The 23,565-nt window shown below is 40.2% G+C and overlaps 1 protein-coding gene across 1 annotated transcript; it reads right to left on the minus strand.

Annotated features, from left to right (window-relative positions):
• Positions 1 to 597: 597 nt before the first annotated feature.
• LOC139476302 (uncharacterized) lies at positions 598 to 19,124 on the minus strand. Its single transcript, XM_071259397.1, has 7 exons — positions 19,059 to 19,124; positions 15,502 to 15,744; positions 12,772 to 14,492; positions 10,520 to 10,816; positions 8,326 to 8,456; positions 7,179 to 7,363; positions 598 to 5,803 (listed from the first exon to the last, which is right to left on the minus strand). Exons 2-7 carry the CDS (start codon positions 15,722 to 15,724, stop codon positions 5,310 to 5,312), a joined length of 3,051 nt encoding a protein of 1,016 aa, XP_071115498.1. The 5' UTR covers positions 15,725 to 15,744; positions 19,059 to 19,124; the 3' UTR covers positions 598 to 5,309.
• Positions 19,125 to 23,565: the final 4,441 nt, after the last annotated feature.

The raw sequence follows: 23,565 nt of genomic DNA on the forward strand, positions 1-23,565 counted from the left end.
TGAGCAACCCATGTGTGAGAGGTGACTATGCTTGTCCTAAGAGGTGACTAACTCGATGGTCAGGCCCACGGACTTGGTTAATGCATGTCATCGTATCCCTATTGTGTGGCATTAAACAGTAATAGACAACAAACACAGACAATTGTTGGATGTGGATATGCAATCTCATTCAAATCAGATCTCAGTTCTTCCAAGGTCGTTCTGTAATGGAATATCTTCAGATCTTTGTGTAGCAGCTTCGGGCGCTAAGATCTGATTTTAATGAGATTGGTGGCAACTCGACCAAATCATGCCCTTGTGAATGGACAATTCTTCACTGTGAAATGTCAGTCTAGTATTATCAAACATGTACCATTGGTCAGTTTTTGGATCATGAACAATTAATTTCACCAACATTTGTTATTAAAAAAAAATGCAAATGTTTATATGTTTGTGAATGAATATCTGCTTATGCTTTTGGTTATGAACATAGCTTGTAACCACTAAACTCAGTGCAAAACAACTTTCACTAACTTGCTCCTTAATAAAAAAACCCCAGACAATTATAATGAAAAAGTTGCATTGAACAACAAACACACTTGTCTATGTCATGTTTTATTCAATATTTTATCTAACAAACTGCTCACAGTGTATATGAAGCATATAATAATCATAGGATATGCCTAAGGTAACAAAACCAGGGTCTGACTCTACCTACTTCACCATCACAGTAACATGTCCGATGATGCTCAAGTAAAGAAGAGGGTGCTTCACTACACCCTGAGACGGGGGTCGGTGGGTACCAGCATCTCTGTCACATGACTGTCATCCAGAGAACAGTAGATGATGCTCATGCTATCAACCACTGGGTTGCCTGGCCCTGTCTGGATTATCCCCCCCACCACACACACACGTGTAGGTGGAGTATGTGTAAAGCAACAGGCAATCCAATCCATCTCACACAATGTCATGATTGGCCTTCCGAGTTAGCTGTAGCCATATGTACTGTTCCGTTTCACGGTCAACATCTACTGGTTGCTAATATTCATAACTACCACTAGGCGGGGCATGGGTGGCCCAGTTGTCTAAGGCGATTGTGGGTTTGAATCCTGGTTCGCCCTGATTATGTTTCTTGGTTTGTCAGCACCATACCCAAGCTCGTGGGTTTCACTGAAGTGGTAAACATCTTAGACCTGCATCACTTTGGGCTTTCCTCCCACATAAAGCTGACATGCTGCGATATAACTGGAATATTGTTAAAAGTAGCTTTCAACCCAACTCACTCACTCACTCACTCACTACCACTAGGCAATCACTGGTAACTTTCTTATAAGAGTCCGATGCTGATTTTGCACCGGCCTTCACAAGCTCTGTCACAGTGCATATTACAGAATATCATGAAATTGTTAATACATCTTAGTTAAAAAAACACCAAATATTTTGATTGAAAATGTATTTTGTCCAAACTCATAAACCTGTAAACACGAAGGCATCAAGCAAACCGTCTTGGTCACTGTCTAAAAACAGACATGCCTGAGGCAGTACACCCGGTATCAAACTTCACAAACAAGTTGCTGTTTAGTGAATGGTAGCTTTATATCCAGCAGATGATGGATTGTATCTAACCCATGCAGGTTAAGCTAAGTTGGAGAGAACAATCCAGTTTCAGGGGGAACTTCAATTGGATGATACTGACAGCCTCATTGTCAGTTGAGGTGAGTATGGTTTTAAGCTGCTTTTAGCAATATTCCAGCATTATCATGGTGGGGGACACCAGAAATGGGCTCACACGTTGTACCCATGTCGGGAATCGAACCTGGGTCTTTGGCGTGACGAGCGAAAGCTTTAACCACTGGCCTACCCGACCGCCCCCATCTTCAGTTGAACATCAGCGAGTAATACATAGTATATTTCATCATAAATATGTACAATTTGTCTTTTCACATTTTGAAGTCTATACCTTAAAGACTAGTGATTATAGTTACAATAGCACATATTTAAGACATCCATAGGATAAGATACTGATGTAAATGTTGATAAAAAGAAAGCAAACAAAACCAAAGGTGTAAGGTATTTGTTGAAAGATAACAAAAACAATATGCAGTACTATGCCATTAATCAGTTATAGCAAATAACAAATATACACCAGCCGGTAAATATGTCTTTTATAGCAATAAATACTTGACAACATTCTTAACCTAAATGCGTAATTCAGTGAAAATGTATTTCATCAAGAACTAGTATATATAACTATTTTAGCACTATGGGCATTTAAAAATTATCTTTCCACTTTCCAGAAAGACACTTCCCATATGCTGTGGTAACGAATGAAACAGAAAGCTTTGTACATCTCGTCCTAACCACTAATGATAAAACAAATGTATATACCAACGCAGATTCAAAACTAGATTTGCTAAAATTTGACCAGATAACACGCAAGGTATTTCCTTAAACATAAAAGAAAATAGAACTCAAAGATTCAAAGCCACGGAGTGATGGAACAAGAAACAATACCCGTTGCTGCTTGAACCTTGGAGAAAACTGAATGGACCAGAAAAAACAAATTGTGCTGCGGTTGCCAGAGTCAATACAAAAGTATAAATGGCTGTAAATGTGCAAATTACTCAATGCAGACTTTGTATAATACATAGAATTGACTAAAAACAGACTGTTCTACATTTTATTTGTTTACTTGATAAAAATCTGTTACTCTCATGAATTCTATATGATAAATAGACATGCAGTCAGGATTCTTAATTATAACTGTTAAAACCCTAATCTGTGTTTGTTATAGCTGTTTACACCCAAATCTGTTTGTTATAACTGTTTATTCCCTAATCTGTGTTTGCTACACTAATCTCAGTTCATTATAACTGTTTATACTCTACATTCATGTTTGTTATAACAGTTCGTACACCCCATCCATGTTTCTTACAACTGTTTGCACACAACATCTGTGTTTATCCTAACTGAATGACTGTTCATTTCCATTTGGAAAGTTAGGGATACATGAAATTATGTTTTTGAAAACAAGCTCAAGTTGGGTGTAAATCTGAAACATTATTATTCCTGGTCAGTGTTGGAAATAAGCACCTGCCTGTGGGCCCGTGGCTGACAGATCTTGTGTTGGGCCCGTGGCTGACAGATCTTGTGTTGGGCCCGTGGCTGGCAGATTTTGTGTTGGGCCCATGGCTGGCAGATCTTGTGTTGGGCCCATATTTTCCGAGTTGTATGGGTCCTTATGGCTGTAAATTTACATGTTGATTTATTTGTCACAATAAACTGCATATTGTAAATGAGGGTCTGCAGAGTTTAGTCAGGGCCTGCAGCTTCTAAAGTCTGTGGGTCCTGATGGCAGCCTGGCAATTTATTTTATTTCAAACACTGTTCCTGGTTATGATAACCAAAATAATGAAATCAATAAATGCATAGAAGCTTCAGACAAATTAATGTCAAAACAATCAAATGTCATTGATCACCACATTACATAGATCATGATAATGATTAACAAAGTAGATATGAGATATGGTAATGTTAAACCAACTTCAAACATGAAGTAGGGACACTTTTCAATCACAACAAACTGCTCAAATTATTGCTTTTATATATTCAAGCTACCAAATCATATCAATAAAACTAACACACGTAACACAGCAAACACCTCAATACAGATGTCAAGCTATTCTCCACGAGAGTATTTGCAGTGTCTCCGTAAGAGTAAGTGTCTCCATATATGTATTAACACTCACTATATGTAACATGGTATCAGTGATGCTAAGAATGTTCATCTTTGGACTGACAAGACGCCTAACCTATGCTGACCATTTAGCTATCACATATGCACGTGTCACTACATTCATATTTTTGCCATGTTGATCCGTGTTCTGTACCACCCACTGTGATGGGGATCAGCAGAATTGTTCATCACCATGAAAATCAAAAGAACAGACTTTTAACAGATAACGTTTTTTGTTTCTCCAAAGATTGTGCATCTATCTTTGTGTAACCTCAGTGGTTCCAAGCCTGTCATGTTAAGGGTGACCTTGGTTCTTTCACCGAGCCCACCATCCCATAATGGGTGAGGTGAAATGGGGTTTAATGTCGCATTCAAAATTATTGCACTTACTTCGTGATGTGCACGCACATGCATGTTGGCTTCTTGTGCTAGTCCTGACTAATGGTGGACTTCTAGTGCTAGCCCACTGAGATGCCATGCTGCAGTATTACATGGCTACCCACTCAGACACTGTATACTGACTCCGAGCTGACCAGTCTGCATTTAATCTTAACAACAAATACCATCCTTTAACATCATTTGGTGTGACACTGTTGGGGGATCGAACCAATGACCCCTCTGGGTGGACGCGCTGAGAACACAGACCCATTCTCCTTCCATATTGATTCCATCTCCTTATACTCTTACTGTAGTCTTAACTACGTGACTGATGTGTGTAATATCACAGTCCTTGTATTGCTTCTGCATCAAATCAGTTCGAGGGGAACTAGCCAGATAGATGACATTCACCAGTACGACACTGGTGTTGATCCATGTAGGTGTTATGTCTATTCACATAAATATCGGTACCATTTTCTACCCAAGTCTTGACACCAGATTTTATAGCAGTGAATCAATCACGATATCTGACTTGTGTTTTGGAAATAACTAATTCAAGAATTGTCTCCCTTGATAACTGTAACTCTCATTTAAACAGTTTGCGTGACATAGCTTCTTATAAATCTCTACCCTCATTTGTCAGAAACCTGATAGAAAATATTACTTATCCACATTTCAAGTGAAATATAGCAATCTAAAGGGACACGGTTGACGGCTGTTCCTTCACAGATGTATTTCTAATTCTTGCCTTCACACAGACAAGCCATTCAAAACTAACCATGGTCCTTCACAAACAACAACACAACAGACACATACTTCACAGACTTGTATGAACTCTCTGTGAACCCTACTACTGTTGTCATGGAAGCAGTGAGTAGACCTGAAGAACACCAAGCTATGACCCATGTTGCACACATTGCCCAGTGAGAAGCAGCCTTTTACCATATGTAATCAGAGCACTCACTGTCCACTCTCAATTTAGGCGCAGGCTTGATTTGCAGGTTAAGAATATCACTAGACCACAGTAGCTGTATGTATACAAGTGATGGAGAAATGAAGCATAAACAAGTCGTGAAAGTATTGACACTGCAGCAGACACTGAACACAGAACCAGTCTGTACCCTGGTCAAGCCAGGTGAATTAAAAGAATTTTTTAACCTTGTAGAAATGACTGCATTTCTGGTTATTCAGTTATGTGTTCAGTTGCATCAGCAGCTTAGGAAACCACCTGGGTGAAGGATTCATCCTCCTCTGTTGTTCTCCCAGCAGCCTTCATGTATGCGATGAGCTCCTCGTTCCGGTTATACGTCACGGTCTGTCCAGGGTGCTTCTGCATCACGTGTTTGCGACAGTTCCCGCCTGTTGCGCACTTAAACGGACAGTACGGACACGTATACGGCTTGTAGCCCCGGAACATGTGTTGAGTTTTGATATGATTCTTCAGCCTGGTTGGCGTCTTGGTAATGTATTCACAGTGAGGGCACTGGTGCTTGGCAGTCTTGTGTGCCCACCGCGTGTGGGAGTTGAGGTTTCGAGGCGACCCGAAAGTCTTCCCGCACAACTCACACGTGTAGTTTTTGGTAGTAGCATGTCGGTCCATGTGTTTGGTCATCCAAGACTTCACCAGGGCTGTGTAGTTGCAGTGCGGACATTTGATCTCCTTGCGTTTGTCAAATGAGGCTCGGATGCCATGGACTTGATACATGTGGGCTGAAAGAATTGTAATTTTCATCAAGCATGTAAATGTAAACATTATTAAACCACATTCAGAAAGAACAGGTTAGTCACCCCTTAAGACTGAGCACCAAGGGCTGGGATGAGTCCAAATTTACTACCGAGGGACCCTCGCTGTAGGTATCAAGAGTTGGTTACAATAAATCCGATTGGGAATTGTTTTATTGGAGCCCTGGTAAAAAGTATTCAGATACACATATAAAAGGATCTTGTTATGTCAAGAATTTGACTAAAATTTCATCTACATTCATATAAAAGTCAGGAGGAATGGGTGCAGAGTCACAAAGAATAGCAAACATTAGTGACTGGTAGTGTAACCATGGAGTTACAGTGAATTTTTGTCATTAAAGAAAATATCACGTGACTAACCCCATGTCTGGGGAGTCTGGTGGGTACAAAGATTATTTACATGCATAAAGTGTCAAGGAGAGCAAATTGTTAATGCACCCTTGATATGAAGCATTCCTCAGCAAAACTACGCTGACAAATGAGAACCAAGCTTTCAATTCACATAATGTTAAAATATCCATTACTCTGTGATACAATGTCTCTGATTGGCTGTAACGTTAAAATGGGCTCAGGCAGGAACTACTGGTACTGTTATCATTTCTCTTTTTCACATGAAATTACTCTTTTACATCCACTGATTAATCGACAGCTTCAATTAGGTTTGGCATCTCTGCTGCTAGCACGAGCTGGACTCTAAGTAATGTAACATTTGCTGCAGGCTTTACAGTTCTTACATGTACTATTATAAGCAGAGCTCATATGGTTCATCACAGTAACCGTAGTAGTAACTGTAGTAGGAACACACTCTGAACATCGGCTAAAGCGATCATTCATTCAAGATTTTATCCAACAAACTGGTGATTTTTGTAGTTTTTAATAGCTATGAGTGAGTGAGTGAGTATGATTTTACGCCGCTTTTAGCAATATTCCAGCAATATCACGGCGGGGGACACCAGAAATGGTCTTCACACATTGTACCATTGTCTGGAATCGAACCCGGGTCTTCGGTGTGCCGTGCGAACGCTTTAACCACTAGGCTACCCGACCGCCCCTAAATAGCTATGAAATCACATGGTGCTTACATACTGTAACTTCCTCACTGAATCAGGGCATGCTCACTTGCAACATTTGGGGGGTGGTCGGGTAGCCTAGAGGTTAAAGCATTCGCTTGTCCTGCAGAAAACCCGGGTTCGATTCCCGACATGGGTACAAAGTGTGAAGCCCATTTCTGGTGTCTGCCACCGTGATATTGCTGGAATATTGCTAAAAGCGGTGTAAAGCCATACTCACTCACTCGCAATATTGGGAACAAGAGCCAACTAACGTACTGAACAATACTCACTAGCTACTTTGTATCGGATGTTTGCTGCGTAGGAGCAGTGCTCACACTTGAACTCCTTCTTCTTGACGTGGACGGCGGAGATGTGGGACTTGAGGGCGTGCATGTCCCCGAAGGCTGACCCACAGTGCTCACACTGGAAGGGGCGGATGTTCAGGTGCTGCTTGTTGATGTGACGCTGCAAGTAACTGTGACAAACATACTTGTTTCAAAACTGACAAAACTGATGTCATGAAGAACTTACTGCCCTTGATCATGACTATCTAGGTTAAAAAGGCAAACAATGCATCCAGTAAAATAGTAACTAAATCTTTAATGATAAAAAGTAATGAAAATTTATCAGTAAAGATATCAGGGACAGTTAGGGATCAGGTTTGGAGACGGACAAGGGATGAGTGATGATCGTTGACAATATCTTACCCACTAGATCTGCATCATTTCAGAAAAGACTTTTAAAACTAGAAGATGTTTTGAAACTTAATCGATGTGTTTATATACATGAAAAATCAAATGCAAAGTTAGGGCTTTTGTGTCACAAAATGGTGATTTCCATGTTTTCTGGATGCATTTTTCTAATATTGGAACTAATCTGTTTTTGCAGGAGATGTAGAAAAAGAGTACAGTTCTTTATGTAATTATAAGTATACCAATCTGTTTCTGTTTGTTAACATCATTCATCAATATGATTACAGCCAGTAAATGATCGAATCTAGACCACAAAAACCAGTGACTGATACTATGAGCAAATGGTCCATGCTGTGTAGGGGTAAACTGACACGTCAACAACCAAGTCACTGAGCCTGACCACCCAAACCTTGAAGTCTCACAAATGATTCCAAGTCTATTTGCATATTTGTCATGCCTGTGTGACCTTGGACCCCCAGAAGATCCAGGTTAGAACAGGTTTTCAGGAAGCCATTCTTGTTGTAAGAGACGACCATGCTAGGGGCGACTAGGTGGGTGGTCAGGGTTGGTGACTTTGATGATGCATGATGCATGGTATCCATGGTATCCCAATGCGTAGATCATGAATGTCAATCACTGGATCATCTGGTCCAGATTCATTTACAGACCGCCACCATATAGCTGGAATATTGCTGAGTGCAACATTAAAGGGCCTGATTCACTTCCCACTGACTACACTACTCACTCCATGGTCCTGATCTTGATGCCACAGTACTGGCAGGAGTACATCTTCTCCTGGTGGGTCATCTTGTGCTTGAAGTAGTTGTGTTTGGCCAGCGTGCGGAACTCACACCCCTCCACCTCACACTTGTACTCCTGGGACAGATGGAGAAAACATTAGGGTCCTGATCAGGGGATTAACTGTCAGTAGGCAGTAAAATGTAGGTCCTTCATGCAGTACAATATAGGGCCTTTTAGTCAGCAAGCAGTATGATGTAAGGCCTTTAGTCAGTAAGCAACATGGTGTAAGACCTTTAGTCAGTAAGCAGTATGATGTAAGACCTTTAGTCAGTAAGCAACATGGTGTAAGACCTTTAGTCAGTAAACAGTATGATGTAAGACCTTTAGTCAGGAAGCAGTATGATGTAAGACCTTTAGTCAGTAAGCAACATGGTGTAAGACCTTTAGTCAGTAAACAGTATGATGTAAGACCTTTAGTCAGTAAGCAGTATGATGTAAGACCTTTAGTCAGTAAACAGTATGATGTAAGACCTTTAGTCAGTAAGCAACATGGTGTAAGGTCTTTAATCAGTAGGCAGTATGATGTAAGGCCTTTAGTCAGTAAGCAGTATGATGTAAGACCTTTAGTCAGTAAGCAACATGATGTAATGCCTATAATCAGTAAGCAGTATGGTGTAAGGCCTTTAGTCAGTAAGCAGTATGATGTGAAACCTTTAGTCAGTAAGCAACATGATGTAAGGCCTTTAATCAGTAGGCAGTATGATGTAGGGCCTTTAGTCAGTAATCAGTATGATGTAAGGCCTTTAATCAGTAGGCAGTATGATGAAAGGCCTTTAGTCAGTAAGCAGTATGATGTAAGGCCTTTAGGCAGTAGGCAGTATGATGTAAGGCCCTCAGTAGGCAGTATGATGTAGAGACTTTAGTCAGTAGGCAGTATGATGTAGAGATTTTAGTCAGTAGGCAGTATGGTGTAAAGCCTTTTGTCAGTAGGCAACATGATGTAGGGCCTTTAGTCAGTAAGCAGTATGATGTAAGACTTTTAGTCAGTAGGAAGAATGATGTAACGCCTTTAGTCAGTAAGCAGTATGATGTAGGGCCCTCTGTAGGCAGTATGATGTAGAGACTTTAGTCAGTAGGCAGTATGATGTAAGGCCCTTAGTAGGTAGTATGGTGTAGGCCCTTTTGTTACTAGGCAGTATGATGTAAGGCCTTTTTCAGTAAGCAGTATGGTGTAAGGCCTTTAGTCAGAAGGCAATATGATGTAGGGCTTTTTGTCTGTAGGCAACATGATGTAAGGCCTTTCATCAGTAGGCAGTATGATGTAGGGCCCTCAGTAGGCAGTATGATGTAAGGCTTTTTGTCTGTAGGCAACATGATGTAAGGCCTTTCATCAGTAGGCAGCATGATGTAGGGCCCTCAGTAGGCAGTATGATGTAGAGACTAGTCAGTAGGCAGTATGATGTAAGGCCCTTAGTAGGTAGTATGAAGTAGAGACTTTAGTCAGTAGGCAATATGATGTAAGACCCTTAGTCAGAAGGCAGTATGGTGTAAGGCCTTCAGTCAGTAGGCAGTAGGATGTAAGGCCTTTATTCAGTGTGGTGTAAGGCCTTTGTCAGTAGGCAGTATGATGTAAGACCCTTAGTCAGTAGGCAGTATGGTGTAAGGCCTTTAGTCAGTAGGCAACATGATGTAGGGCCCTTGGTCAGTAGGCCATATGTAAACATTGTAAATAACACTGATGCCAATAGGTTTTGAAATCTTATATAGTCAGTACATGGTTTATTCTGCTTCCTTTTTTTCCCATGGAATTCAAACAGCTTGCACCAACCATCAGTGATGATGGAACAGTCTAACTCATTAATTATTATCAGTTACAACTGTCTCTTAATATACATTGTTATTACCAGTCAAAACATTAGTGTAGCAAATCAGATATATTTTTTTCTTTTACAAATGAGAAGCTTAGTTTTACAGGCTGCTTAGTCAGAACCTTGTTTTGTTTTCATTTTGTATTTCAAGAGTTTTTAAACAGAAAATTAGCTTCAAATCAACTCTGATATTAGTGCCACACTTTGTAATCATCACTATGCTTCCTGTCTTTCGAACATTTTAGAATAATAACTAAACCTGTAGAAATGTAACTGGTCCAGACTCACAAACTAACCAATCAGGGAAAGGCGACAACTGCAGTTTCCTACCTTCATATTATGATTGATGCCATGGTGAGACTGCTCATGTGTGCGGTGGTGGATAGCCTTGGAGAACTTCTTCCCACACGACGAACACGAATACTGCCGAGCCTTCTTCCGCTCATGGCGCTCTGCGATGTGTCTCTCCAGCTCCTCCTTGTTGCTGCAGGCAAACATACAGTAGGAACACTCCATGTTGAGATGGGTGTCGTGCATGTGCTTGTTGACCGCCCTCGTGCTGTAGCCCGCGAAGCTGCAGCCCTTCACACTACACTTCACCATAGTGATGTACTGTGTGTTCTGCGGCTGGAAGGGGAAGAGAGAGTGTGTAGGAGTGGATGTTTTCCAGTCAGCTATTTTCCAGCTGTATCAGGATAGCGCGTAAATAAAGAAGTCTCGGACAGAAAACTAGTTGCTGACAGCATGGGTGATCTAACATTGTAACCACGTAATCCTCATAGTCAACAAGCATAGAGAACTTGGGACTCATTCTACAACAAGACCCTACCAATGTACAAAGCTGTCTCACCTATTGGGTGGGTGTATTCGTATGTGTGTGTGTGCGTGCATGCATGCATGAGTGTGTGTGTGTGTATGGTTGATACCAAGGTGTACAGGATAACAGTTGATACCAAGGTACAACGCTGTCTCGCCTATTGTGTGTGTGTGTCTGTGTGTGTCTCTGTGTGTGTGTGTGTGTGTGTGTGTGTGTGTGTGGGGGTGTGGGGGGGGGGGGGTGTGTGTGTGTGTGTAGGTGGGGGTGTGTGTTTATGTCCCTTGCTGAATACCACATATAGAGATTATTGCACAAGATACCTTTTATTGTACAACCTGATAGGCAAGAGTCATACAGACCCTGAAAGTCTATAATATTTGGCAAGTCAAGATTACTGCAGTATCTGAAAATGAAGAGAGCCGCTGGGCTACTTTTTATTACATTTCATAAATATACTTTAATAACTGTTTCTATCTGCAAAATATGTTCATTACAGAGACTTATCTGTTTTTACACACCCAAAAATCACACAATTCTAACATAGAATCAATGCATATTTTGTTTATTCTCAAGATCACAGTGGCACATTAATATATAATACAATGGTCATTTGTGACGTCGGCCTACTGCTTACTACCCATACCTAGAGTAACCCTCAACAATAAAAGTTTTGATCGTATCTATGGATTATAAAGGCGATGATGATAATGCAAACACGACCAGTCCAAAGAACATTCAACTCCAAACAGGAAAGTAGTCTGTCATAATTGGACCTTACGTCATCACCATGGAGTAGCCCATGATGGACCTTGAATGTGATATCTCACTTATGTTTGAGACCAGTTATCTCAAAAAGGTTTCTCATCCACAGGTGTGTAAGAAAACACTTTATTACTCGTTCTGTCACATGGCATTGTTTTGCAGTCTTTAAGGCTGGGACGAGTCCAAATTTACTACCCGGGTACCCACCCCCCTATTACCCGACCCTACCCGGGTACCCACTGTAGGTGTCAAGAGATACAAAAAGTCCGATTGGGAATTTTTTTACCACTGCACTTGCAAAACGTATTCAGTTACATGTATTAAACAATCTGGTCATGCATACACTGAAGTTGACTTAAGTTATATCTTTATTGAACCATATGAAAAGTCAGAAGGAATGGGTGCATAGTCAGAAAGAAATGCGAACATTAGTGACTTGTAGTGTAAGCATAGAGTTCTGGATAATTTTTGTCATTAAACAATATATCTCGTGACTTACCACAGGTACTGCTCAGTACCAACCCGACCCGGGTACCCGAGTTACCCGTCCCAGCCCTAGCAGTCTTGCAACAAAATTCCACAAATTGTTCACATAGGGTATTGTGAAAACTTTGTGGTGCAGGAAGTTTCCACAAAGCAAACGTAGCGCAACGGCAGTCATAAGTCTATGTTAAAGTATCACCCTAGCGCTATGATAGCTTTGAGGATCGGACCCCTGAATTATAAAGGTAGGCTGTTGTATGGTATTAAAATAATATGTGTCAACAAGTATTAGTCTGTTCAACTCCATTGATTATGCTGTAGATTGCGTACATGTCTGCCTATTTACACACAACAGTGAAATGAAATGTCATAATGGCAAGTAATAAACAGAATACTGAACTCACTCCATGCGATACCAATTTCATGAAACTTTGCCTTCACTCGTCAGATGCCAGAACTATTCGCACTTTTCATAACATTTGTATTAAAAGGGAGCTTTTTAGTATTCTATATGTCTCACCTGGGGGGGTGGAGGCCCCAGCACACTGGCTGTGAAAGAGTCACTCTGCAGAAAGCTCATCCAACTCTCATGTGATGGCAACCACTGGGACGATGTCTGGTCAGTCGGTTTAGCTGTAGACTGTGTGGACAGAGTCTGGTTCGGGGCAATTGAGGGGGACAGAGTAACTGAAGAAGCAGAAGCAATGGAGGCACTGGGTGTATCAGATGGGCCAGGAATAGGAGCAGGAGCAAGATTTGGATCGGGGAGGGCTTGAACTTGAGGCAATGTTGATGTGCCAGCCAGGGCAGGTGCTTGTGAAAGTACCTGAGTTTGAACAGGAACTTCAATTTGTAAATTGTTTTCACCCAGCATTGTGGTCTGGCCAAGAGAACTCTGCTGCACTGTCGTCTGCTGCACTGTCGTCTGCTGTAATGTTGTCTGCTGCATTTGTTCAGGAAATGTGGACTGTCCTGCCACTGTGATGAGGGGTGTGGATGAGTATTGGGTCTGAGGGAGAGGTATTGTGCTATATTGAGGAGCGGCCATGTAGGTGGATATTGTTTGGTCGGGCAGTGCTGTTGGCTGCCCTAAAGGAATAGCTGCTGTCACTGCAGAAGCTGGTGGTGGTGTTGTCATGGTTATTCCTGGAAGAGTTTGTGCTGCAGGCTGAATTTGGCCACCTGACACATTGGAAACAACTCCAGCAGGCTGAAAGGTAACCTGGATGTTATTGTCGATATCATACTCTCGTGCAGGAAAGCCTTCAGTGGACACAGAGTCTTCATTGTCCTCTCCTAAAGGATTCAAAACTTCCCAATCAAAGTACCTTTCTCGCTTTCTCTTTCCAAACATTTTCATTTTACGATGTCTGGTGTTTGTTCGTAGTTCTTCCAAAGTAGTTCCCTTAACAAGTTCTGCTAGATGGGTACTGGTGTAATGGAGTCTCCATAAACTGAATCGAGAGAACTTCTTGTTACACTTGCGACACAGAAACAGTTTGTCATTAGTGTCCAAGGAGTCTAAAGTTACGCAACAGTGCATCAAGATTCTGGTATTAAACACCTTCTCTGCTACCTTCTTTGCTATTTTTATGGACAAGGAAGGTTTCCAAGTGTCTTTGGACTTCCGTTCTCGTGGGCAAATCACCTTATTGTATGTCACTCGTCGGACGGGGATGGTTGGCTGTTTCTTTAGCAATGGATTCTCACTTCTCATAATTTCTTTTCGCAACTTTGACTTTTCTAAATTGGACAAATCGAGTGATATGTATTTTGAATTATCTTTCGCAGGTACACTTGAGGATGTTGGGGCAACAGACTGAGGTTTCAACTTTCCAGCTTCAGATTGAAGAGTAACTATCTCAGAAAACTGTTTCAACAAAGATGTTGTTGATTTTAAAGAATCTGGCCAAATTCCAGTTGTCCTAATTCCCCTCCTTCCTTCTATATCATCTCTAGGGACAATATTTCCTTCTGGCATGGAGAATTCCTGATGTCGACCTAGAGTAATCTCCCCTGTAGGCGTTGCTTCTGAAAGGGCAAAGGTGACTTCTGTCTTATCCTTTCTCAGGTAATCTGTTGCCTGTTCATCCAGTTCATTGGACTCCAGCAGTTTGAGGATGTCATTCATCAAGAGGAGCTGTGCTGCCTTCTGGACCTGGGGTTTGGTTGCCATGGTGATAATCAACTCACCTTTGTAGCAGTAATTCAACAGTATGGCAACAATGTCTGATGTGAACTCTGAAAACAAAAACATCAGTTTGTAATACATGTATGTAAGTGATATTGTGAGGCAAGTTCAATTACCACCATGGCATGTTTACTTATTGTGGAATGAAAGCCCCAAGTGATGCCTGTCATTGATGCTTAGCACTTTGGTATCGTGATAAGAGACAAAGGATCCTCATCAAAGAACCTAAACAGTCTCCAACCCATGACTAGCAGATTCTGGCACTTTTAAGGGAGATAACTCTATCCATTAATAAGATTTTCAAAATGGATGAATTAAATAAACAGTAATACAAACATACTATTGTTGTAAGTCAAGTAAACTATCTATTCTTTAAATTTATGACTTCAGAAACGAACAAAACTAAAGATCCATTATCAATATTTACATCCCTTCACTATGGACAACTGGTCAAATCTTTCACCTGTGACCCAACTTCTATTTAGCCTGCAAAGAACACATTGCATAGGTTAGGTGAGGTGAAATTGGGTTTAACGTCGCGTCCAAGATTATTGCACTTATATAGCGACGTGCATGCACGTGTATGTGTGTGTGTGGCTGCTTGTACTAGTCCGGACTGATGCCGATTTATAGTGCTAGCTCACTGAGATACCATGCCGCAGTTTAACACGAATACCCCACTCAGACACAGTATACTGACTCCAAGCCGACCAGTCCTTGTTTTAGCCCCTTAATGCCGAGCTCCAGACAGGGTAACAACAAGTACAATCTTTTAACGTCTTTTTGTATGACGCGGCCCGGGATCGAACCCTGGACCTTCCGCTCTCCGGGCGGACGCTCTACCACAAGACCACGGAGGCGGTTTGCATAGGTTAGAGGGCCCTGATGTCAGTCATGTTGTTTAGACAACATTCTCAGGAAAACCGTGAACTGACTCAATGTTACATTTGCAAATTTGCATAGATCCTTAATCAAGACTTTAACCTGACAATTCTGAACCCTGCACAACTTCCTGCCTGGTTGTTTCATTGGACTCTCCATTGCTATATGAGTACTTACCCAGTCTCACAACAGTACCAACACAGTCGTTCTTCATGGTTTTTCGACTGATTGCAAGTTGTTTGAATATTTCTGAGTAGGCTGCCAGAATGAGCCAATGAGCTTTGAGCTCCATGCCGTCACTTGTAAACAGGATGACGTCGGTGAGGACCCGGTTGCGGTACAAGTCCTCGAACCGGCAGGCCAGCTTGGCCTGGTGGCTCCGGTCCTTCAGCCTCTGCATGCTTCCTACGTCAGCAGCATCTGAAACCAGCAAACTGCAGTGGATGCTCAGAAGACCATGGCCATGGTTTGTTAACAGACAGTGATACTTACATCACCAGGATATGGGTTCCGAATTCAAGAATATTGCGTACATACAGGCCTATTTCCAGACCTATTTATCTTCTTGTCTATACATAACCCTACAAAACAACAACATAAAGACTAAAAGTAAAGATTGCTTTATAAACCCAGCGGTTCCGGTCGAGAGGGAAAAAGTGCAGAAATGAGTAATGGGCAGAAATGTAAACATGGCATTTTCAATATGGCTTCTATCATGACCATGGCAGTCATGTGGCCATCAGACAGGTATTCTGTAACCAATGTAAACATTCACCATGCACAGAACGGACGACACCACAGCATAAGCAAGTTGACTTTCAGTTCAACTAAAAAGTAACACGCTGCATTTCATTCAAAACAGTATTTTTAAGAAATCAACCATGAAAATATTTTACATATTCTTCATTTTGCCTTCTTCTTCATGGCATAGACAGTTAAAATAGATCTTGTCTAAGGTTAGTCCACACTCAGAGTGAGGGAGTGAGGGAGTGAGTTAGATTTAATGACGCTTTTAACAGTATTCCAGTTAAATGGCAGTGTGTCCGCTTAATATAGGAGGAAAGCATGAAGTCATGCAGGTCTCAGACGTTGACCACTTCGGTCAAACCAACGAGCACCGGTATGGTGCTGGCAAATGTAGAAAAATAATCAGGCGAAACAGGATTCGAACCCACAAACATAGGTTTCCGGAGTGCCCAAGGAATGCAACTCTGCACAGCCTCCCCCCCTACTCAGAAACCAGCCTGTCACAACATAAATAACATTAATACAACAAGAACTTAAAGAGGTGACCAGTTCACCTATATGATTCCGTTTTCATGTATGGAAATGTTGTAGTCGATGCATTGTGTGAATTCAAATACTGTCTCATTAAAATTAAAGTAATCAAATTTATCATCAAATGTAATATCATGCAGCTTTAGCAACTAACATTTTCAGTCCAATAGTCCTTATAATGATAACATAAAGCTAAACCGTTAGAAATGGCAAATTTCTACAAGTCCTTATGCTACCTTAACCATCGGCAGTTTGGCAAGGACTACAGGAGTAGTGCTTATGTCTAACCCTGTCATGTGATTCAGATTAGCTAGGACTACAAATCTGCTCCATGAGACCATCCCCAGGCTGAGAACACAGCTTGAGAGAGTGAGTAACAGGGGTTTTACACTGAAATACAGAGAACAATGCCCAGAACAAGACTATAGCCGGGACCTAAACATCAGATTATAAATACCCAATGTCCTGTTATTATTCACAACATAATGAATAGCCACATACAAGCAACTGTACTTCCTGGTTATTCATGCTTTAAAGAGGGACTCTGCTCCCAGTCCTGACCCTATGTCCCGTCAAGACCTAAATGTAGTTAGTGTTTTGTGTGAATCTTAGATCATGTATCTGTGCAAATAGGGAAATGGAATGTGATAGATTGATATACCGTATTCGACGTAATAAGCGCCCAGGGCGCTCTCAAAGTTAGAAATAGTGGGCTCTTATTAGAATAATATTTTAGTGGAAAAAAACAGAGTTGAAAGATAAATTTCGTGGTTTATACTGACAGCCTGAAATGTTTATATACGAGAGATATATTTTTCCAGAATTTAATTGCCCATAATTAAGGGAGCATATAACACACGAGTTCGTATTATACGCGAATAAATAAGTCTTGTGTACACTGATCAATGGGAAGTGGTGCTAATTGGGATTGTTCACTAGCCAATATATTAGCAAATATCGCCATGGGCGCATATTAGAGCAGGGCGCTTTTTACGTTGAATACGGTACATCTTAAACTTTGGCTTTGTTTGACTTCTTTCAATTTTGCTGGGACAGCCAATTGGCCTGAACCATTAAAGGTTGACAAATTCAGTAGCAATCTACTATCAGACTGACTGATCCAACCTGGACGAAGAAAACCTGTAGGAGGGACACATGACAAGAGCCATATTGCATACAAGAAAGTTGGTTGGTTTGTTGTTTAACGCTGCACTCAGCAATATCCCAGCTATATGACTGATGTCTGTAAAAATTGAGTTTGGACCAGGCAATCCATGGATTAATATCATGAGCATCAAGCCACACAATTGGGATCGATGACATGCATCAACCAAGTCAGCAAGCCTGGCCACCCAATCCTGTTATTCGCCTCTTACGACAAGCATAGTCGCCTTTTACAGCAAGCCTGGGTTGCTGAAGACCTATTCTACCAGGGATCTTCACGGGTCTCTATGAAATGTAGTAAGATACAGACATACCGTAATGTATAACATCCATATATATGTTGGCACTAGATTTTGGGAATAGATTTGAGGCTAACTTCTCAAAAAGACAGCTAAATACTTTTATCTTTACATGGCTGGTTCCTAAGCTAAGTATGCATCTCTATGCATGTCTCAGATAATAACATGCACTTGTAATTCAAGTGACACTTCACTGAGCCTTCAAAAGTTGGACATACATTACATGTCTATTACGAATGTACTGGAAATTTGAATGTTTCTTTGCAATCTGTTTCTGTGTTTCAGCGGATAAAACTTGTAAATTCTAGCTATTTTTTATAGCAAATTTTATAATAATTTCCATAGAGAGAAAGTATAGACCAATGTGTTTTTCACAAATTCATCATTTCGAACTTTGTTGTGTTGGCATGTTTGGAGACAATACAAAACCTTACATTATAAAACAATGCTAAAAAGTATTTCCAATCTATAGGCTATATGGAAAAGTATCAAGATAATATCACAAGGACAAAATGCATGTGTTAACTATTGTCTCACATGTCCTGTTAGTAGTCGAATATATTCGATAACAAGAAGTATTACCTGCCTTTTATACATTTGATTAGAGGCTGATGGATTAATGTTCAAGTAGATAATTAAGTAATTAATTTGTGCAATCTATTCTCATGTCATACATCCACAAAATAATAACATTTATGACGGTAAAAACAAATGCATAACAGTTGTGATTACATGATCCAAAACTACAGAGTTCATCGCTGTCTCGTAGAGTGACAGTAATTGTAGTAACAGCTTAGTTCGCACTGTACCATACTTCTCAAACACCCCACACTTTACTGGTTCTATTATCTGGGCAGAACTGTAGCAACAGCAACTACCCTACTTCCGGTTTCTGCTTGCAGGATTCTGCGTCTAAATACATCCCATTCCGTCACCTAGTGTCATGTAAAATAACCTTTGAATGCAGTAGTATAATGCTGTAGGGAAACAAACCTCTGCGAGGTATTTAGAGGCATAGGTTGTGTAGAATCAAATTATACAATAAGTTCTGCCATTCCATTTCTACGGCTACCACGCCTCCGCTTTCAGAAGAGCGAATACTCAATTACCTCCCTTATACAGTCGTCCCAACCGGTCGATATGAGCAATAACAGTAGGACGGTGGATTATGCCGTGGTAAACAGTAAACACCATCTTCACACAGCAGTAACTTACACAACAATTAACAGTAACACTTACAGTAACAATAAACCTTGTGGGATTTGCAGTTATCCATCGTTTCCGAAATCGCAAGATTAAATATAACAGCAAATACGATTAAAAAATTAAGATTAAGAAACAAATTTTGATAGATAAGTAAGATAGTATGCAAATAAAAGCGACCAAACGCTATGTAGGATTCCGACTATATCATAAGCATGCACTATCAAATAGTAAAGATACCAGGTGTTCGCGAAAAGGTGAGCGCATCCTGCTCTGCAGGTGGCACCGGTCACAAACACATGCAAACCCAACCAATATTGTCCACCTGAAAAACAACCACACCGGAAGATAAGGTACAGGTCAAAATAGGGAATAGAATCGGACATGTCTATGCTGTAAGAGTTGTTAACATTGTTTTGAACTACATCACGCCAAACTCTGTCTTGGTTTGCGTTTTTTGTTTGTTTTTCTTTTCTTTTGCGAAACATCCTGTGTTGTATAGGTGAGATACTAGTTATGTGGATGTTGTTCAAAATCTTTGTTTAATATGTTGCCATCTATAGATAGCAAGTCTCCTGTCGTTGAAAGTACTGAATGCATAAGTCTTACGAAGTGATAACGGAAGCTTTCATTCGGCGATACAAGTCGTCTAAGGCGCCGCGATTCGCTGTGCAGAGTTGCGTCCCTTGGGCATGCCAGAAACCTATGATTGTGGGTTCGAATACCGGTTCGCCCCGATTATGTTTCTAGGTTTGTCAGCCCCATACCCGTGCTCGTGGGTTTCACCGAAGTGGTAAACGTCTGAGACTTGCACCACTTCCAGCTTTCCTCCCACATTAAGCTGACACGCCGTGATATAACTGGAATACTGTTAAAAGCGGCGTTAAACCCAACTCACACACTCACTCACGTTACAAACAGATATAGCCTTAGAGAGGCTGAACATAATGTCAATATCTCATTTAAGAAATAAACGATGAGTGGGTGTTGTTTATCGTACAGTGAAACACTGCATGGAGAATAAACCATGAGGGCAATATCGGTATATGATCCCTGGTATTAGAGGCCCGCAGATGCCTGAATAATATAAGCTTGCACAGGTGATGGACAATATATGGTTATCCATATTGTTAAGCCAGAAATGAAGTCAGAACAGTTTGATAATATTGCAGGGAAGATACCATTCTCGATTACCCAGCGTATTATATCACTATATAACTCATAGAAATATATTGCACTGGATTATCGAGGATAGGAATATACAGTGAAACATAGCACTCAGTAACAACGATTAATTATTTCGTGAATGTTTTGTCGATATATTAACGATTCTTTTACATGTACACCATTTTACCATAAATATATATATAAAAAAAGTCGTGCTTGACAACGGTATAAAGATCTATACCGAAACGTCGCTTTTTACAGTATTAAAGAAGTTGTTGTCAATAACATTGTGTCTACCTTGTCATCCGTCAACTTCTAAGTAATGCCTATCAAACAATTCATAAATATATACGTGTAAAATGAAGTAATGCTTCGTCAGATTTCCACCTCTTCCCAAACATGAAGAAAGATCTGTCTGGTAAGCATTATGCGGTGGAGGACTTTTTACAACCACCAGAAGGAAGCCTTCCACACCAGTGAGATCCAGGCACTCCAACATCGTTGGCAGAAATGTGTACACCTCGGATGGGATCATGTTGACAATAATTATCAAGGAAGTCCATCATAGTTTGGCTCAGAACATGTCAGTCAATCCTTTTGGTTTATGATTTCCTTTCGTTAGACAATAATACGAAATTCAGATCCACAACAGTGTTGATAGATTCATCATTATTTGCAAGTGACCGACAGTAGAATGTGTTTTTGGGGTCTGATTTGTTTGTTGGTTGGTTAAGCAATATTCCAGCTATATGACGGCCGTATGTAAATAATCAAGACTGGCCCAGACTATCGAGTGATTGACATCATAATTATCGATCTACGCAGGATGACATTCAATCAGCCAAGTCAGCGAGCCTGACCGCCCGATCCATTTAGTATCCTCTTACGACAAGCATAGATTTATCGGGACCTATATATTCTCGGACCATATTCTCGAGATCCCCAAGGCGCACACGTACACTGACACTAACTCACGTTGTGATATTTTTAATAGAAATAACACAACTACCAAACGAGAAGGTTTCGAGGATTCCTTTTCTTTCACATGTAGCATGTGTGTTTAAAAGTTGTGATCTCGTAAAATTCCTGCTCGTATATGGTGTACAGGACTGATCTACCAATGGTAAAGTGATCTGATATGAGTTATAACACATACACACAGGGAGCAAGTCAAAACGACCATGCACACGTTTGTGGCAAATAGAAACATGAAAACCCAACACCTCCTTTAACTGACATCTCATTATCACCGCCCATCTTGGCAATAAGCAAGAAATAAAATAACCTAACGACTGGTGGAATACCAATGACACGATGTTTTCTACACCACTGGCTTTGTTCGAATGTATAGGATTTTGTAAAGAGAAGTAGTAAAGTAACTTTAGGATACTAAAATTAATGTATATTTTAGAAACTAATGCATACAGATTTGGTACAAAATCACTGGGAATTCTGGGTACAAAATAAGAACATACACTTTGTTCATATTGTCACTCTTAATTTTAAGAGGGGCGTCCGGGTAGCCTAGTGGTTAAAGCGTTCGCTCGTCACGCCGAAGACCCGGTTTCGTTTCCCGACATGGGTACATTGGGATGTTACTAGAATATTGCTAAAAGCGGCGTAAAACCATATTCACTCACTTAATTTTAACCAAAGAATATATACGTAAGCAGCATTTAAAAAACGCCAAGTTCCCGATCAGAAGAAAGTTTCAAATAAAGTTTTCCCCCTAAAAACGTATAATGAGGTTACGAAGAACCTGGGATTCTATCAATAATACGCTTATATCAGGGAGTCTGTATAAAAGGTTATTTTGTTTCCCTCCTTCTACACACTCTCTGGAAGAAGCAATGATTAATTTGGTGTGTCCCAACATAAAGAAACGCGTGTTACTCTTGCGTGCCTCGTTATGTGGCTCATTTTGCCAAGACATTTATATCAATAAAAATGTCATATTAAATACGCCCATCTGAAAACATAAACGTATCGCAGCAGCAAAATTTATGATAATTTTCAAGGGACGTAACTCCATTTCTAAGCGCGGAAGTCGTTCGACGCAGGAATGTCCCGAGTGATTTTGACTCTGCTGTAAAACGTAAACTATGGTATTGCGTCTTCATGAATATTTAACCTAACATTAACATGGTGTTTTAGACTATAGAGCAAAACACATACGTATATGTTCTATGGTGTTTCACTGTGCGTAGGGTTGGGCATTGCAAGTATTACACATGAACAGTTTTTGCAAACCATCCAATGTGCTGTTACTGAGTTACGTCACTGCCATAAGCAGAGTCATTTTGCATTGAAGGCGAGAGCATCACATTTAACGTAGTCTTATTCATCAGTTACTATTATATTAATGTTATTATTGTCGATCATTCAGTAATAAGGAAAGAAATACCACATATGCATCTGATGATAACATTCCTAATATTGTATAAAAATAATAGAATCTAGTGGGGTTAAAACTTTTTGTTTATTATGGGTTTTTTAAAAGTTGGATACAAGGATTATAAGTTCATTTTTTGTAAAGTAACACACATCACCACTCCCCAAAACACAAAACATGTAACATGTAATTTGTTGTTTTGTGACGTAAATCTAATATTGCATTGTTTATTATATTAAAATAGACTGGTTATATATCTGAACTTTCATATATTTCATTATTTCAAGTCTATAACAGCAATAACCATATTTTGATAATTGGGCTTTTTATGGGAATTCAACCAATAAATGTGTGTGTAACAACCAACACAATTTCAAATCATATTTCACTTCTAAATATTGTAACTGATTAATATCTAATGTAGCATTGATGTATATGCACTGTTCATATTATTGTACTTATCAGAGATACAATGTTAATTTTGTTTTACTGTGAAGTTACAATTTTCACATTGTACTGAAAAGAAATATAATGTTACATTGTGCTGATTAGAGATATAATGTTCATATTACTTTACTGATCAGAAATGCAATGTTCATATTGAACTTAGAAGAGCCTTTCACATTGTTTCACTGATGAGTGAGACAATGTCCATGTTATTACATATTGTACTGATCAGAAACAATGTTCAATTTTCTGTACTGTTCAGATATACTTGAGACATAATGTTCATTAATT

Source organism: Haliotis cracherodii, unplaced genomic scaffold (assembly GCF_022045235.1).
Source record: "Haliotis cracherodii isolate W230 unplaced genomic scaffold, xgHalCrac1.p SCAF_1, whole genome shotgun sequence".
NCBI lineage: Eukaryota > Metazoa > Mollusca > Gastropoda > Lepetellida > Haliotidae > Haliotis > Haliotis cracherodii.